This window comes from Anolis sagrei, chromosome 5, assembly GCF_037176765.1.
Source record: "Anolis sagrei isolate rAnoSag1 chromosome 5, rAnoSag1.mat, whole genome shotgun sequence".
In the NCBI taxonomy this organism is placed as follows: Eukaryota; Metazoa; Chordata; class Lepidosauria; order Squamata; family Dactyloidae; genus Anolis; species Anolis sagrei.
The window spans coordinates 146,094,692-146,114,042 of record NC_090025.1 but is presented as its reverse complement, the minus strand read 5'-3'; the positions used below and the strand labels follow the sequence as shown (position 1 = coordinate 146,114,042).

The following is a 19,351-nucleotide window of genomic DNA, read 5'->3' as shown; positions in this document are numbered from 1 at the left end:
CTGGACATCATTCCACAGATATATAAATCTCACTTGTCCTCGTTTCCAACAGACCCCTCAACCTCTGAGGATGCCTGCCGTAAATGTGGCCAATTCTCTCACACCAGAAGTGACTTAAGTCAAGTCACTCCTGACACACACACAAACCTAAAAGATCCGATGTGTTGTGGAAGGATGTGCCTTCAACAACACATCCCATGTGTATTGTCTATGTTTGTGGGGGTGCGGATTCTCTTCAAGACAGCCGCCCACCTGAAAGATCCCGCCTGTGTGTATGTGAGTGTGACTAGTGAGGGTCTCCCGTGGCCGCCTCGGTGGAGACACAGAGTGCTGAGGAAGTGGTGCTGAAAGGGACAGCTCCCTCCTCGCCGCTTCCCAAAGGAAAAAGCGGGGACCTTTTCACCTTGGATCCGAATGGGAGCTGGCTCCTGGTTTAGACCAGAGTCCTCGGTGCGATGTTGTGAGTCCATGACTTCCACGACGCTGCCTCTTTTCCTTCCCTTCTCCTCCCTCCCTCCGTTCTCCCCTCCCCATGTTTGGGTGATGGTTTGTCTCTGCTGCGATGCCCGCGCGTCTCATCTCTCTCTTTCTCTCTCTCTCTCTCCCTCCTGATGACAAAAGGGAGGTTTCCTAGCAGCAGGTGGAGGAGAGGGAGGCTCCTTAGTCTTCGGGCGCTGGCTGCCAAGGGCGAGGAGAGGGCCACCTGAAGAGGGCAGCGAGGAAGGAGGCCAGCCAGCCCCTCGCCCCAACAAGTTGAGATCCACGGACCTGGAGCCGCTCTCCTTCCACCAAGGTATGGGGGGTGAACGATGGGGTCTAGGGGATGGAGGCGGGCAGAATCCCCTCAATCCCCATTCTTTTAGTCATCCTCCCTCCCTCCATAGAAACCCCTCTCCCAGGTAAAGGGAGGCTGGAGAGGAGACAGGGCGTGGGTTTTTGGGGAGAGGTTTTTCTTGTCGTCCATGACCCTGAGGGAGAAGGCAGACCCCTTTGATCCTTGGGTTGTGGGTGCTGCCAACTTGAAGGAAAGGATGCCAAAGGGAGGAAAGGAGGAGGAGGAAGGTGACTAGGCGGGGAGAAGAGGAGGAGGAAGAAGAAGAAGAAGGGAGGGGGGTCTATAAAAGCGAAGCGATGGCGCTTTGACGCCTCAGGTCTTGTCTCGAGAGGAGGAGGAGAAGAAGCACAGAGCAGGAGGAGGAAGAGGAGGAGGAAGAGGAGGAGGAAGGGCGAGGAGATGGAAGGATGAGGCGGAAACCGAAGCCCCCGGATAGTAAGGCAAAAGACGGTCTCCAAGGAGGGAAGGGAAGGGGAAGGGGAAGGGAAGGGAGAGGATTGCCTTGGCACAGCTCTGGGTCCCCCGCTCTGCTCCTGCGAGGCAGGAACTCCGACTGAGGGGAAACCCGAGGGCTCCGCGTTTGAGGTGAGAAAAACAGGTGGGTTAGATTGCTGTGAGTTTTCCAGGGTCTATGGCCATGTTCCAGAAGCATTCTCTCCTGACGTTTCGCCCAAAGGTGGATTGGATGTCAAGAGAAGCGCGGAAGGGAACAAGAGGGAGAACACAACAGCAACAGAGCTGGCTAGAAAGTTTACCAAGGCGGTGACCCCCCCCCCCCCCGCCCCAGGATATTAGGGAGTTGGGCTTTCTTTCTCCTTCCCCTGGGCTTGGTCTTCCTTGAAGACATCAGCATCACCATCATCATCATCATCATCACCCCGTCTCTCTTCACACCTCGAGTATACTCTCAGTTAACCGGCACCATAGGAATTGGTCGTTTCTGGTTGCTTGAGAGCGCCTGTCAAAATGGCCCGATGTAATATTATACTATATGTATTGCCGCTTTTCTGCTGAGCTTGTTGATCGAAAGGTCGCAGGTTGGAATCCAGGGAGTGGCCTGATCTTCCGCTGTCAGCGCCAGCTTCTGCCAACCTAGCAGTTTGAAAGCATGCAAATGTGAGTAGATCAATAGGTACCGCTCTGGCAGGAAGGTGACGGCGCTCCATGCAGTCATGCCGGCCACATGACCTTGGAGGTGTCTATGGACAACGCCGTCTCTTCAGCTGAGAAATGGAGATGAGCATCAACCCCCAGAATCGGACACGACTGGACTTAATGTCAGGGGACAACCTTTACCTTTACCTTTTATTGCCTTGATATTAATACTGAAATACAGTCATTAACAGCAAATTAAGATGAAGAAAGATAAAAGAACTTCATGTATCATCGTTTCACAGCAAAAAATTGGTTTTATTGACAATATTAGTTGTTCTGTTTGTTTACTGGTTGCTTGAGAGTTCCGGTTAACTGAGAGCAGACATAGCAAAGGGGGCATGGGTTGCTGTGAGTTTTCCGAGCTGTATGGCCATGTCCAGGCATGTAGTCGGGGGGGGGGGGGGGGGGCTTGAGGGGCTTCACCCCCCCCCCGAAATTATGATGGTGGTTCGCGAAAAGGCCTTACTGGTGCATTATTTAAACTGTTATGTTTATTCATATCATGATCTGATCACCATACTCAATATATCCCATATGCATGGGGGTATTGGGGTAATGGTACAAAAGGTTTGCTAGGGTAGACCCTCCTTCACTCAGACTCCCCCCCCGAAACTCATTCCCCCCAACCCCCCCCCCCCTGAAAAAAATTCAGCCCCCCCCCCCCCCCAAACGAAATCCTGGCTACGGGCCTGGCCATGTCCCATAAGGATCTTTCCTGACGTTTCGACCACATTCCACAGATATATAAAGCTCTGGGCTGCTGTGAATTTTCTGGGCTGTGTGGCCATGTTCCTGAAGCATTCTCTCCTGTCGTTTCACCTGCATCTATGGCAGGCATCCTCAGAGGTTGTAAGGTCAGCTGGAAACTAGGCAAGTGAGGGAATCAAGGTGGCCAATTGAAGCATTCACACCTACCTCAAACAGAGAAGAATTCTGTCTGCCACCTTGGACATACCACAGAAATATGAACCCCATTTTCCTGGTTTCCAACAGACCTCACAACCTCCGAGGATGCCTGCCATAGATACAGGTGAAACGTCAGGAGAGAATGCTTCAGGAACATGACCAAACAGCCCAGAAAACTCACAACAACCCAGAGGTTTATATATCTGTGGAATGATGTCCAGGGTAGGAGAAGAACTCTAGTCTGCTTGAGGCAGGTGTAAATGTTGCAATTGGCCACCTTGATTAGCACTGAATGGCTTTGCAGATTCAAAGCCTGGCTGCTTCCTGCCTGGAGGAATTCTTTGTGAGGAGGTATTAGTTGGCCCTGGTTGTTTCTTGTCTGGAATTCCCCTGCTTTCAGAGTGTTGCTCTTTATTTACTCTCCTGATTTTAGAGTTTTTAAAAATAATATTGGTAGCCAGATTGGTTCATTTTCATTATGTCCTCTTTTCTGTTGAAATTGTCCATATGCTTGTGGATTTAAAAGGCTTCTCTGTGTAATCTGACATGGTAGTTCTCAGATAATATGTTGTGTTCAGGTTGGTTCATTAGAGCCTCTGCTATGGCTGACCTCTCAAGTTGAGTTAGTCTGCAGTGTCTTTCATGTTCCTTGATTTGTGTTTGGGCACTGCGTTGGGTGGTCCCCAACTTGTCCACAGCTGCATGGTATATGGTAGACTCCTGCAGAGATGAGAGGATCCCTCTTGTCCTTTGCTGAAATTAGCATTTATTGGATTTTCTTAGTGGGTCTGTAGATTGTGTAGGTTGTGTTTCTTCATCAGCTTCCTTATGTGGTCAGTGGTTCCCTTGAAAATGAACAAAATCTGGCTACTAATATTAAAAAATCATAAAAGTAAATAAAGAGCAATACTAAAAAAGCAGGGGAATTCCAGACAGGAAACTATCAGGACCAGATAACACCTCCTAACAAAGGATTCCCCTAGGCAGGAAGCAGAAGACCACCTATTGCAATGCAACCTGGACCCTGCCACATGCACAATGGAGGACCTTCTTATAGCAACATCAGAGGCATTCCAAATGGGCAGCTATTGGTCAAAAATATTTAATATAATGCCATGTTTTTAACTTTGTGTTTTTAAATACATTGCAACTGAACTTTCAGTTTGCTTCTGGCACGATAAATAAATAAATAGCAGCCAGGCTTTGAAGCTGCAAGGCCATTAAATGCTAATCAAGCTGGCCAATTGCAACATTCACACCTGCCTCAAGCAGACAAGTGTTCTTTCTCCTACCCTGGACATCATTCCACAGATATATAAACCTCACTTGCCTAGTTTCCAAAAGATCTCATAACCTCTAAGGATGTCTGCCATAGATGTGGGTGCAATGTCAGGAGAGAATACTTCTGGAACATGGCCATACATGTTCTGAAAAACTGATAGCAACCCAGTGATTCTGATCATGAAAGCCTTCGACAACACAAGTCATATTCTCTTGACCTCAGAGGAAGACACTGGCAATGCATCCTTTGAAAGAATATTGCCAATAAAATCCTGTGACGGAGTTGCCAGAAGCTGGAAAAAGCTACAGTATAAACCAGTGTTTCTCAAACTCTGCTCCCCCAGGTGTTTTGGACTTCAACTCCCAGGTGTATTCCTAGGTGAAATTGAAAAGGAGTCAAAACACTGCCAGTCTCAAAGATCAAGTCCTGAATAATCTCTGTGAATCAACCAATGCCCTGAAGCAATTTTCATTTTCATAACTGGCTGTTTAAATAGAAACCCCTCAACCTCTGAGGATGCCTGCTATAGATGTGGGGCGAAAGGTCAGGAGAGAATGCTTCTGGAACATGGCCATACAGCATGGAAAACTCACAGCAACTGTTAGTTGTTTCATTGGTTTGCCAGTTGCTTGAGAGTTCTGGTTAACTGAGACCCGACACAGAGAAAGCAAAAGGGCCATGGGTTGCTGTGAGTTTTCCAGGCTGTATGGCCGTGTTCCAGAAGCATTCTCTCCTGACGTTTTACCTGCATCTATGGCAGGCATCCTCAGAGGTTGTCAGGATTGTTAGAAACTAGGGGTTGCCTTGTGGAATGTTCATGGTGGGAGAAATAACTCATAGATTGAAAACATAGGATGAAGAGGATGGGCGCAGTAGCAGTCAAGCCCTAACTCTGCTCTCTCCTTAGCCCCCTTCCTGCACCCCTCTCCTTTTTCCTCCCTCTAAAACTGGCATGGGCAAACTTTCTAACTTGGGGGACGCATGGTGGGTGGCCTGGGAGGGAGGGGGCTCTCCCCAAACCCCCTCCCTGCCCTTTCCTCTCCTTCCTCTTCTCTTTTGGAAGCAGAAAGTGAAGGAAAGACAGAATCATTTGGATCCCAAAAGGGTTGGCCTTGGTTAGGATGATGGTGGATGGCAGGGGAAAACTGTATCCATTAGACCTCGTATTGCCTTCTCCTGATATAGAATCCTAGCACTGGAAGAGACCCCCAAGGGAGGCATAATCAAAGCACTTCCAATATACAGCCTCTGCGGAAAAGCCTCCAGAGAAGGAGACTCCACCACATTCCCATGCAGCCTATGCCACTCGCCAGGAAGTTCTTCCTAATCTTTTCAGTTGAATCTCTTTCCTGGTCATTTGAAACAATTGCTCCCTTCTGCTCTGGTCTCTAGACCAACAGAAAGCCAGTTTTCCTTCTCCTCTTCCTCAATGGGACACCCCTTTAAATCTTTTCATATTCCCTCTCAGCCATCTTTTCTCCCAGCTAAATACCCCCCATGAGGCAAGGAGGAAGGAAAAAGAGAAGGAAGGAAGGGAGGGAGGAATAGAAGGATGAAAGGAAGGACAAAAGGGTGAAAGGAAAGGAAGAAGGGTGAAAGGGAAGGAAAGAGGGAGGGAGGGAGAAAGGGAGGTAATGAAGAGAGGAAAGGAGAGAAGGAGGAAGGAAAGAGAGAAGGAATGAAGGAGAAAGTGAGAGAGGGAAGGAGAGAGGAATAGAAGGATGGAAGGAAGGACAAAAGTCTGAAAGGGAAGGAAGGAGGGAGAAAGGGAGGTAATGAAGGGTGGAAAGGAGAGAAGAAGGGAGGAAAGAGAGAAGGAAGGAAGGAAGGAAAAGTGAGAGAGGGAAGGAGAGAGGAATAGAAGGATGGAAGGAAGGACAAAAGGGTGAAAGGGAAGGAAGGAGGGAGGGAGAAAGGGAGGTAATGAAGGGAGGAAAGGAGAGAAGGAGGAAGGAAAGAGAGAAGGAAGGAAAGACTACAGGGAAGGAAAGAGAAAGAGAGAGAGGGAAGGTGGGAGGAAAGGGAAGGAAGGTTGAAAGGGAAGGAAGGGGGGAGGGAGAAAGGAAGGTAAGGAAGTGAGGGAGAGAAGGAGGAAGGAAAGAGAGAAGGAAAGAAAAAAGAAAGGAAGGCGAAGGGGAGAGAGGGAAGGAGGGAGGAAAGGGAAAGAAGGAAGGAAGGAAGGAGGAAAGGGTGAAAGGGAAGGAAGGAGGAAGGGAGAAAGGGAGGTAAGGAAAGGAGAGAAGGAGGAAGGAAAGAAAGAAGGAAAGAAAAAAGAAAGGAAGGCGAAGGGGAGAGAGGGAAGGAGGGAGGAAAGGGAAAGAAGGAAGGAAGGAAGGAGGAAAGGGTGAAAGGGAAGGAAGGAGGAAGGGAGAAAGGGAGGTAAGGAAAGGAGAGAAGGAGGAAGGAAAGAAAGAAGGAAGGAAAGACAAAAGGGAAGGAAGGACAAAAGGGAAGGAAGGAAGGAGGGAGAGCGGGAAGGAGGGAGGAAATGGAAGAAAAGAAGGTTAAAAGAGAAGGAAGGAGGGAGAAATTGAGGTAAGGAAGGGAGGGAGGGAAGGAGGAGGGAAAGAGAGAAGGAAAGACAAAAGGGAAGGAAGGTAAGAGAAATAGTTGAAGGGAAGGGGGGAGGGAAAAAGGAGGTAAAGAAGGGAGAGAAGGAGGAAGGAAAGAGAGAAGGAAAGAAAGCCAAAGGGAAGAAAGGATTGAGGAAAGGGAAGGAAGGAAGAAAGGGAGAGAAGAAAGGGAGAGAAAAAAGGGAAAGAAGGAAGGGGAAGGAAGAAAAGAAGCAAGAGTGAAAGGGAAGGAGGGAGGGAGAAAGGGAGGTAAGGGAGGGAAGGAGGAATGAAAGAAAAAGAAGGAAAGACAAAAGGGAGGATAGGAAGGAAGGACGAAATGGTAGAAGGATGGAAGGAAGGAAGGCTGGAAGGGAATGGAGAGAAGGAGGTAGGGAAGAGAGAGGGAAGGAAGGACAAAAGTGAGGAAGAGAAGGAGGGTGGGAGGAAGAGCATAGTAAGGAAGGAAAGAGAGAAGGAAGGAAGAATAGGATGGTGTGAGAGGGGAGGGCTTGAGGAAAGAGCCCAAGGGGTTTCCCAATGCTTGTCCTAACACCTCGCTTTACCTCTCCTCCTCCTGCTCTCCTCCTCCTCCTCAGTCATGTCTGAGCCACCACCGCGATGGGGAAGCTCGAGGACAACGAGAGGGTGATCCTCAACGTCGGGGGCACCAGGCACGAGACCTACCGGAGCACCTTGAAGACGCTGCCGGGCACGCGCTTGGCTCTGCTGGCCTCCCAAGGCGAGTCCCCTTCCGGCGGAGGAGGAGGCGGCGGCGCCGTCGGGGAGGACCACCACCACCATCAGCAGCAGCAGCACCTCCACCACCACCACCATCATCCCCATCAGCACCACCCGCCGCCCCTGCCGGCCCCCAACCCGGGCCCCAACCCGGGCGCCGTGGTGGGCCCCTTGGAGGGCCTGGGGAGCAGCTGGGGCCCTCGCGGCGGCCATGAGGTGGTGGCGGCGGGGGCGGCCGGTCCGGGGGCGCCTTCCTCCTCCTCGTCGTCCTGCTGCGAGTTCTTCTTCGACCGGCACCCGGGCGTCTTCGCCTACGTGCTCAACTACTACCGGACGGGGAAGCTGCACTGCCCGGCCGACGTCTGCGGGCCGCTCTTCGAGGAGGAGCTGGCCTTCTGGGGCATCGACGAGACCGACGTGGAGCCCTGCTGCTGGATGACCTACCGCCAGCACCGCGACGCCGAGGAGGCGCTCGACATCTTCGAGACGCCCGACCTCATCACCGGGGAGCCGCCCCTCGAGCCCGACGACGACGAGGACCACCTCCACCACCACCACCACCACCACCAAGGGGCCTCCGCCACCGCCAAGCGCCTGGGCATCGAAGACATAGGCGCCGGGGGCGGCGGGGCCTCCTCCTCTTGCTCGGGGCCCAACGGGGCGGCCCTGGACGGGCGCGGAGGGCGGTGGAGGAGGCTCCAGCCCCGCATGTGGGCCCTCTTCGAAGACCCCTACTCCTCCCGCGCCGCCAGGGTAAGGAGACAGGCAGGGAAGGGGTCCCTGGCCAGCTTGGGGGTCAGGCTGCTGCTACACTCCTCCATCAGGCTATTTGGAACTATGGTCATTGGAGACCAGGCATGGAAACTTCAGTCCTTTGGGTGTTTTGGACTTGAACTCTTACCATTCCTAACAGCCTCAGGCCCATTACTTTTCCCCTTCAGCTGCTTAAGCCCTGAGGCTGGGTTGTTGTGAGTGTTCAGGGCTGTATGGCCATGTTCCAGAAGCATTCTCTCCTGACATTTCATTTGCATCTATGTCAGGCATCCTCAGAGGTTGTGAGGTCTGTTGGAATCTAGGCGCCTCATCACATTAGAAAGGAGCCCTTGGTGGTGCAGTGCCAGCAGGACTGAAGACCGACAGGTTGCAGGTTCAAATCCGGGGAGAGCGCAGATGAACTCCCTCTATCAGCTCCAGCTCCCCAAGCAGGGACATGAGAGAAGCCTCCCACAAGGATGGTAACACATCAAAACATCCGTGCATCCCCTAGGCAACGTCCTTGCAGACGGCCAATTCTCACACCAGAAGCAACTTGCAGTTTCTCAAGTCGCTCCTGACATACACACACACACAAATCACACTAGAGAAAAAATCCATTTAAAATCTGGTTACTGCCTCCTACAGAATTCTGGGGCTTGTAGCTTAGAGAGGAGCCTTAACAGCCTCACTAAACTACAAACCCAAGAATTCTGCAGGAGGCAGAAACCGGATTTTAAGTGGATTTTTCTCTCTAGTGTGATGAAGTCCTCTGTAGTGCTAGGAAAATCCCAACAGATCTCATAACTTCCGAGGGTGCCTGCCATAGATGCCAGCAAAACTTCAGGAGAGAATCCGTCTGCAACATACAGCCCAGAAAACTCACAACAACCCTGTGATTCTGGCCATGAGAGCCTCTGACAGGGCCCGAGGCTGTTAGGAATTGTGGGAGTTCAAGTCCAAAACACCCAGTTTGCCCATGCCTGGTGTAGACCCATATAATGCAGTTTAACTTAACTGCATTATGTGGGTCTACAATACTTACTTACTTACTTACTTAGGTGATCCCTCGTTGTCTGAGTATGATGGCCTTCCAAGTGTAGGGTCTTGGCGGTGGATACGTAGGTGACTGTAGAACCCTATTCTTGACTCACATGTTCTTCCAAAGTGAGGACATCAATTTCCAGGTAGAAGGTGCTTCCAGTCAGGGTTGGCTTGATGTGCCTTCCTCTTGGCATGTTTCCCCCTTTCGTCCTCCATTCGTGCCTCTTCAAATTCCACAGCACTGCTGATCACAGTTAACTTCCAGCTAGAGTGCTCAAGGGCCAGGGCTTCTCAGCTCTCAGTGTCTATGCCACAGTTCTTAAGGTTAGTTTTAAGCCCATATTTAAATTTCTTTTCCTGTCCACCAGAATTCCGTTTTTCGTTCTTGAGTTGGGAGTAGAGTAACTGCTTTGGGTCTACACTGCATTATCATAGGCTATCATTCATAGTTGAGTATGATTGTTTTCCAAGCATAAAGCCTCTGTGGTGGGTTCCACAAATGACTGTAGAGACCTCTTCTGGATCCACATGATCTTCCACAGTGGGGATAGACATTTTCAGATGGTCTTCACTGACTGTATGATGCAGCTCAAATTGAACTATAGGCCAGTGTAGATCCAGACTTAGGCTTACAAATATATCAGTATTTTAGAACTGATATCTCTCCTTCTTACCTAATAGAGTTGTCTATATATATGAAAACTAGTGAAGATATTTAAAGTGGTTCTCAACCTTTGGTCCTCCAGGTGTTTCAGACTTCAACTCCCAGAAATCTCAGCCATTTTACCAGCTATTAAGAATTGTGGGAACTGAAGTCCTCAACACCTGGAGGGCCAAAGGTTGGGAACCACTGGTCTACTCTGACCATATAATTCCGTTCCAAATTGTATCATATGGCAGTGTAGATCCAGCCTACATCTAGATGTACACACATGGGTCTTCACTGACCATATACTGCAGTTCAAATTGAACTATAAGGCAGTGTAGATCCAGCCTAAGTCCTGATCTATACATATGGGTCTACACTGACCATATAATACAGTTTAACCACATTACATGGGTCTATGGTGCATTATATAGGTCTACATTGACCATATAATGCAGTTCTAAACTGTGTTATATGGCACTATAGATCTAGCCTACATCTAGATCTACACGCATGGGTCTACACTGAGCACATAATGCAGTTTAACTGCATTGAACTGCATTATATGGGTCTTCACTGTAGGTGTTCACTGACCATATACTGCAGTTCAAATTGAACTATAGGGTTCATCCTAAGTCTGGATCTATACATATGGGTCTACACTAACTATATAATGCAGTTTAACCACATTATATGGGTCTGCACTGCATTATATAGGTCTACACTGACCATATAATGCAGTTCCAAACTGTGTTATATGGCACTGTAGATCCAGCCTAGTTCTAGATCTACACATATGGGTCTACATTGATCATATAATGCAATTTAACCACATAATATGGGTCTGCACTGCATTATATAAGTCTACACTGACCATATAATGTAGTTCCAAAATATGGGAACAAAGGGGTTCCAATATTTAACAACTCCTTTCTTTTTTGTTTTTAATTTACAATATTAAAGCGGCACATACAGAATATATAGGAAATTATTTTATATAATGTCTGAAGAAGCAAATCTCATCAATGGCATCCAATATAATATACAAGCAGTCTCTGAGTTACAAACATCCAACTTACAAATGATTTACCTTTAAGGGGGATGACACAACAGGAATGGAAATTTACCCCTGAAAGTATTATCATGGGGAAAAGGTGTTTCCACTGAAGCTTTAGCACCCATCCTTGTTTCCACAACACACCAATTTTTTCACAATCCAATTATCACAGGGACAGAAAGTAAGGAGGGGCACAGACAGGAAAACAAACACCACAGGGATGTTAACCCTTCCCTAGGCTACCAAAAACTATATATATGACTGGAGTTACACTTAAAAATGTACCTGTTCCAACTTACATACAAATTTAACTTAAGAACCAACCAGTTGAACCTATCTTGTTCATAACTTGGGGACTGCCTGTATGTATATATCAGACTCTTCTGTGACTTTTATGTTTTTTATAGGGTCACTATTGTTTAAGACAGGGCTTAGCATACATAAGGGGAGTTATTTCCAGCTAAGTGCGTGTAAACTTGCAGCCTAACAGGGCCAGCCACTGGGTCTAGAGTCAGCAAGGTGGTCAATTTACTCAAAGAGTGGATCTACACTGTAGGATGAATACAGTTTGAGACCACTTGAACTGCCATGCGTCAGTGTTATGGAATCATAAGAGTTTTAGTTTTATAAGATCATTAGCCTTCTCTGCCAAACAGTGCTGGGGCTTCTCCAATGACAATTCCACAGTATTGAGTCAGGACAGTTAAAGTGCTGTCAAACTGCATTCATTCTACAGTGTAGAGGAAGCCTTGGGAGTAGGTCTTCTTGAACATGGTAGAACTTACTTATGTGAACATGATCTTACTTTTAAAAGTGTGACACTACAACATTAAGATTATTATATTCTTAGAATTGTGGTGTCTATTTTGAAAGGGTTGACTTGCCACTATTATTTTAATCACGTTTTTCATACATCCCTGTCCTTATTTCCCGTATAATTCAGTGGGATTAACTCTCAGATAAATGTGCAGAAACTTTCAGCCAGATGGGGCCAGGTAATAGATTTGGAGTTAGCAGTGTAGTAAGTTTGCTCTGAGTCTTAGGGTGCATCTGCACTGTAGAATAAATGTGTTTTGACACCATTTGGACTGTTATGGCTTAATGAACCCTGGGAGTTGTAGTTTGGTGAGACATGGCACTCTTTGACAAAGAAAGTTAAAGATCTTGTAAAATTACAGCTCCCAGGATTCCATAGCATTCGACCATGACAAGTGGTGTCAAACTGTATTAATTCCATACCTTGAGTCTGAGCTTTGGTATGGCTATCCAAGGAGCTGCATTTATGATTGTAATTGAGTTCAGCACCATGGATAAAACAAAATTGGATTCATTCCTCCACTGGTATGGCTGGTGGTTGGACTAGTATGACTGCCATCATGACAGCATTAGCATATTGACTTCCTTTACTGGAAACTATATGCATTTTCTAATTGTTTTCTTTTCGATATGGGGTGGGGGTAATATGGTTGAAACAGATGTGTTGCAAGACACAAGTGAGGTGCTTCTTAATCATGTCCATGTTTCTAGCAAGCCATTCCCAAACCTCCTGTTAAAAAGACCATGTTGCACATATTTGGTTTCTTTGTACATAGCACTAGTACCTTTGTGGTAAAAGAGGTTATCATCAGGATAACAAGCTCCCAGAATCCCATAGCCAATATGCCAGTGTAATTTTTAAGCACTGAAAAAGCTAAACAATGTGTTTTTTTTCTCAGCTCCGGCTTTTACAATCCCTGACCACTGTTCCTGTTGGCTTGGGTTGATGGATAGTGCAGAATAGCCTTCTTATGTTAACATTACATGTTGCCAATGTAAATGGCAAGTGATGGCTACTCTTAGGATGCTTTGGTATATAAAGTGCTGCTATAGGCAGTATCACATCTGTCCTGATTTATTGACTTTGCAGGTATTCATGTGACCTAAATACTCTGAAGGTACCAGGTCTTGTCTGATCTTGGAAGCTAAACAGGGCCAGGCCTGGCTAGTATTTGGATGAGTGATCACCAAGGAATACCAGGTGCTGTAAGCTATATGTTGGAGGAAGAGACTGGCAAAACCATCTCTGGGTATCCCTTTCAGTATAAAATTACTGGGGTTACCGTAGGTTGACAGGTGTCTTGAAGGTGCATACACACAGAGAGGGGGTAATGAGTTAGGTGAAATCTTTTCATGTGGAAATTCATTCAACATGATTTGACTATAGCCTTTAATGGAAAAGGATAGATTATTGGAGCAAGAGATTAAGTTGGCAAGGCCAGTACAAGGCACAATAGCCACATAAACTAAGGATAATCATGTAGCTCTTCTTTTATAGTACCAAGGTACTATAGTATCATAGAATCATCGAGCTGGAAGAGACCACAAGGGCCATCTAGTCCAACCCCTTGTCGTGCAGGAACACAGATCCAAGTGTAGATGAGGGTCAGTTTCTCCCAGGTTTATCCCTTTCACCTGTAGGCTTTTCATTGGTAAGATGCTTTCTCAGATTTCTCTGGTGGAGGTATCCCTGTGAGAAAAGTTCATCACTTTCCCCCATCTGACTTCCTGAAAAAAGATAACATTGATTTGATGTGTGACTATTATGTTCAAGCTGTTTTATTTCTCCATACAGATACACATTGGAAATGTCCAACATGTTTGAAATGCTGCCCTTGAACACATATTTGAAATGTGATGAAAAGCAAGTTTGAGGAAATGGGCTGTGAGGAGAAAACCATAGACTTCACTACACTGGATATATATCTGTGCTTTCAAGTTGACTTCCAATTTTTGGGAGCTTCGTGAATTTCAAAGGGGTTTTTATGAGCAAAACATACTCGGAGGTGCACCAACCCTTTCAGGAAACACCTGATTTCAAAGCAGAAAGTGATATAGCACAAATGGGTCTTGTTTTCTCTGTTGTGTAGTGAGTTGTGTAGTTGTGTAGTGAGTAGTGATTCGTTTAGGTTGAAACACACCAAAATTATTCAACTGCAGTGGGTTGGAAGTTTTATTATTAGTAGTATTATTTTATTTTCACCCCCTCCGTTTTTCATAATTGAAACCATTCTCTCTGATTCCAAAAACAAGGACTATCAGAATGTGTTTGGATAACAAAGTGTAGATAGTTGTGGGATTATCAAGAACCATGTTATTGATAGTGAAGTCCCATCTACACTGCCATATAAAATCCAAATCATCTGCTTTAAACTGGATTATATGAGTCTACACCACCATCTAATACAGTTCAAAGCAGATCTATGGCAGTGTAGAAGGGGCCCGAGTTCTCTTTTGGATCTGCTGTTGCCAGTACAAACAGTAGAAACACTGAATAAATGTCTGGATCCACATTAGCATATTTACTCCTCATTACCTCAAACTGAGAACATTTGAATTTGTTTTATTCCATTTTCAGTATCATTTCATTCTTGCATCTTTAACTGAGCATTTCCCATTCCAGTTTTGCTTTGTTCCCATGTAGATCTGGTTTGTTGATGAGGAGACGAGGCTGAGAGGTGGTGAGAAACAGTGACTGATCCATTTTGAGCTGGATTTTTATTTTTATTTTTACAAAGGAATACATACTTTTGCTTTCTGTTCTGAGAGAACTTTGAAGTTTTCCTTTCTTAAAAATATGATGCTAGCAAAAAGCAGTAAAATAACAGTAGGGGATTGGGAGGGGGCATGGGTAACTCTTTCTTCTCTGTCTTTGCCTTCATTCACAATCCACCCCAGCCGCTTTCATCTTGCAAAGAAAATAATATTTAACCACACTCTACTGTTCACGATATGAATGAAACTTCTATGTTACTGCAAAACCATTGGTACATACAAAAGGGTTTTGTATACTTGCTCTTGTGGGACAAAGAATACACACAACATACTATAAACAGTGCACATAAAGAGGAGAGAACTGTGTGTTTCTATCTGGTGGCATACACTGGGTGTATTTAAATGGATGTGAACAGTATGAACGTGCTGTATCAATTTTCAGTGGTTTCTTTGTGTAAAACAGATAATATGTTCTAGGTATGGGTTTTTATTGCAGAAATGTACATGATCAATGAACCCATACACTTTTTTGAAACTATGGATGGGCAACTTCTTGAGGGCCATACATGCCCCTCATTAGATCTCAGGGGCTCAAAACTCAAAACACCTCCAACTGTCCCATGATACACAGAGGAAATTGTTCCATGTGTTTGACCTGCCCTGGGCTGTTTTGCCTGATCAGTTGTTTCAGGCCCAGGAAGGGGACTTTTTTCTGAAGCACAAAGTAAACAGGAAGTCATTTGGTTTTGAAAGAATGGCCTTTACAGGGACTAAAGCATCCTAGGAGGTACAATAACCTGGCAATACAGTCAGGGCCCTTCCACACACCCATATAACCCAGAATATCAAGGCAGAAAATCCCACAATATCTGCTTTGAACTGGGTTATTTGAGTCCACACTGCCATATATTCCAATTCAAAATGGAAAATGTGCAATTTTATTAAGCTTTGTGGAAGGGGCCTCAGTCAGATTGACCTCTTATTCTTGCTGAAGTTTGAATGGCATCAAATAGTTGCCAACTGTTAGCTGCTCTGAGTCCCTCAATGAGGGAGAGAAGGCAGGGTATAAAACAAGGTAAATAAATAAATTACATTGGTGCTCCATTCTGTCACCAGCAAAAGTGACTATAGTGTTCACTGGTCAGGTTCATGGACAGAGCTCCATGGCTGGCTGGAAACAATGGTGTCAGAGACATGGAGGAGATGACAGTTCAGTGATCTGAACAATGGCTCTGGATTCAGCCTCTATGGGCTGGATTCGGGGCTGCTCCAGGCCAGACTTATGTTGGGTTGAAGCTGAGCCTTTAGGTCCAAATTACCGGAAAAACTGCATCTCTCTATACCAGGGATCCCCAACTCTTTAAGCAGAGGGCTGGTTCATGGTCCCTCAGACTACTGGGGGGCTAGAAAAAACATGAATGAATTCCTGTGCACATTGCACATATCTTATTTATAGTGCGATTTTATGGTCAGCTTCCAATGGCTGTTGACTACAGAGTCATGCCAGAAGACCTAGAAATTTCTAGAGAGGTGTTCTGTCAAGTAAAAAAAAAGCCTTAGAAATAGGGGGCCTATTTCACAGTAAATATGGAGGTCTGATAGCAAGTGATTTTTTGTATACTGACACCACATGCTGGTCTTCTGAGTAGATGAAAAGATTTGTCTGCAAGAAATATCTTACAAAAGATACAGTGTATAAGTTATTTTGTGCCTTTCATTAACTCTTTCTTGATCATTGGACAGCTATGTAGAGAAACAAATGGTCAAAAAAAATTATATACTGCTACAACATGTGCTAGCAGATACATTTTTCATATGCCACATCTTATCTAAGCAGAGTATATGGACATGGGGTATTTGTGTCCAGAATTCATGTTTTCTATTCTCGTTCTCTTTGTCCCAAAACAACACATTACGTCTCCTTTGTTTATGACCTGTTTTGAAATCTAGATCTCCAAAGAATGTAAGTTTGATATTAATCATGAACACACATTAATTCAGAACACACTTTATAGGGTGTAAGTACCACTGAATTAAGAGAGGCTTTCTTAAGACTGGACTTGCCTGTGTGCCCCCTCCTCCATCTTTCAATGAGCCCTTGATATTGCATCTGACTGAAAGCAAAACTGAAGGACAGTGTGACTACGTTAAGTTATCTTCGGATAGGAATGTTATCTGCCTTTTGAATCTGACCTTGTTCTTAGTCCTTCCTGTACGTTTCTGATTTCATTAGCCATCTAGATATATTTTCTGCTATCCTTTCTGTCTAATTCAGATTTAGTTTGGGTGGTTGGTATTTTCTCATTGAAAACATACACTGGTTATGGCTATGGGAAGGAAAGGGAGAAAGAACCCTCCCTCCTTGTGAGTTTGAGGAATATGGCAAATTGACTAAATTATAGAAAACTGAGTTATAATCCTGTTTTAGATGTTATGTGATGCTATGGTCTTTGCCTTCTCAAACATAGGCATAGATCAGTGGTTCTCAAACTGTCCTCCTCCAGGTGTCTTGGACTTCAGCTCCCAGAAATCCCAGCCACTTTACCAGCTGTTAGGAATTGGCGGAGCTGAAGTCCAAAACATCTGGAGGAGCAGACTTTGAGAATCACTGGCATAGATTAACACAAAGGAGATCCCTGAAGAGTATTTTCCCACAATGGTTGTATTCACACTGCAGAATTATAGCAATTTGACATCATATTAACTGCCATAGCTAAGTGCTATGGAATTCTGGGATTTGTGAGATATTCTGCCTTCTCTTCAGAGGGTTCTGGTACTACAATAAACTACAATTCTCAGGATTCCATAGGATGGAGCTATGGCAGTTAAAGTGATGTGAAGCTGCTATAATTCTGCAGTATGAATGATCTCAATGATATAAAGGTAAAGATCCAATGCCACTGTATATTGTGTTATAAAATCTTTGCTATTTGAGTCAATGTACAAAATCAAACCTTATTTATTATTAATTAATTCTGTACAACAGAGAAAGTAAATTATACTTTGGAATGTATCTATTAGAATGAATTAGATAATGAGGATGAAGAATGGGATCAAGAATGGAATAACGTCTTGAATTCAGACAGATCTGATTTATCTCAGACTTCTTAAAATGTAACAATAACTGTGTGCACTATAGTTCAATGTTTTCTACAAAGGCTTTCAATTTTTCACCACTGCTGATTTTTGAAATGGCTTCAGTCACTGGCTCTTCATCAATAGAGAACAGTATTCTCCTGTGAGAAAAGATTTTGAGCTCTTTAAGAAGAAAGTAAGTGAGGGAGGTACATGACAGGAATAGAATTATACATGGCATAGAAAAATGGGACAAGGAGGTGCTTTCCCCCCTTTCTCATAAACCTGAAATCTGAGGTCATCAACGGAAGTTGTGTGGTAGGAAACTGGACAGACAGACAGACATAGTAATAATAACAATAACAACATCTACATATATGGTGGTGTTAGAAGTAAAAGAACAACAAAACAGTTCCCTGCCCTCATGCTTACAATCCAATTAAGACAGTATTCTCAACCTGTGGGTCCCCAGATGTTTTGGCCTTCAACTCCCAGAAATCCCAACATCTAGTAAACTCGCTGGGATTTCTGGGAGTTGTAGGCCAAAACACCTGGGGACCCACCCACAGGTTGGGAACCACTGAATTAAGACATCAAACAAAAGGAAAAGGGGGTGGCACTGTGAGGGGAAATGAAGTCCAGCAGATACTGCCCTTCTCCTTTCCTTCTGCAGGCAAGGCAGTTGTAGTTGGGATGAAGGAAGGGCGTTCCCTTTTCTTCTGACCTAGGCATGATGGAGCAATGCTTGACTCTTCTTCTCTACCTTTGTAGCCAAGGAAATGACATTTGGGGTGGATGGAGGGCCTTCCATCTGTTTCTAACCTAGGCATGATGGAGCCATACCTGCCTCTTTTCCCCCCCCCTCTAAGTCCAAGCCAGTGGCATTTGGGATGGATGAATGGCCTTTCATTTATTTCTGACCTGGGCATGGTGGAAGCTTACCTGCTTCATCTCCTCTTCCTTCAAATCCAGGGCAGTGGCAGTTGGGATGGATGGAGGTCTTTTCATCTGCTTCTGACCTAGGCATGATGGAATAATCAGAAGTCACTTTTCCCACGTACTCAGAATAATGAATTCACTCTCAAAATGATATAAAAATGTCTGGCAGACTGATGGCTTTAAAATGGATCTGGCAAATCCATAGTATGGCTATCAATTATTGCAAGTCATGATGGATTTATATTATCTTCAGTGTGAGAAATAGTATGTCTCTGAATACCAGTTGCTAGGGAACAAAAGCAGGAAGGTGCGATGGCACCTGTTTATTTATTTATATCAATGTTTAGCTCGTCTTTCGGTGTCATGCTTATGGGCTTCTCATGGGCATCTGGTTGGCCATTGTGGGAAGTATCTGCTGGACTTTATCCTGATCCAGCACAACTTGTTATATTCTTGTTTATGGGTAGCATGCATGACATATTAAAAGGGCATTTTTGTTGTAAAATGCATGATCTCTGGAGATCAATATATGAAAGCAGATCGGTCTGAATGGATCAACTATCAGGCTGGATGTGGGTGAAGTGTGGGTAATTGCTATAGAAAAAGCAATAAGGTTGCTAATTATAGGCTCTACATGAGTCATATTGTTGGTTCATGCTTATCAAAGGGCAGTTGTTTTCACGTGTCATTAAATATGGCCCAAAGCATTGTAATAACTAATATATTTTGGATTCAAGGGATCTTTTTTTTGCACTTATTCATTTTAGAATTCAAAGAAACCTGAGGTTTTCCTGTACTCGAAAACTTTATTGCTTAATATACTAATCCAGTTTAT

At 45.1% G+C, this 19,351-nt stretch overlaps 1 protein-coding gene across 7 annotated transcripts in view; it reads left to right on the top strand.

Moving 5' to 3' along the window:
- Window positions 1-208: 208 nt before the first annotated feature.
- KCNC2 (potassium voltage-gated channel subfamily C member 2) overlaps window positions 209-19,351 on the top strand; it is a 133,792-nt gene continuing 114,649 nt past the window's right edge. The window contains exons 1-3 of one of the 7 annotated variants that reach the window (XM_060777448.2): window positions 209-460; window positions 622-793; window positions 7,330-8,224. In XM_060777448.2, coding sequence (XP_060633431.2) covers window positions 7,352-8,224 — 873 coding nt within the window. In that variant the 5' untranslated portion in view covers window positions 209-460; window positions 622-793; window positions 7,330-7,351. Of the gene's footprint in view, window positions 461-621; window positions 794-1,114; window positions 1,271-1,310; window positions 1,434-7,329; window positions 8,225-19,351 lie in introns of those variants that run through there. The other 6 variants (XM_060777442.2, XM_060777446.2, XM_067469098.1 and 3 more) reach the window with 6 other exon arrangements.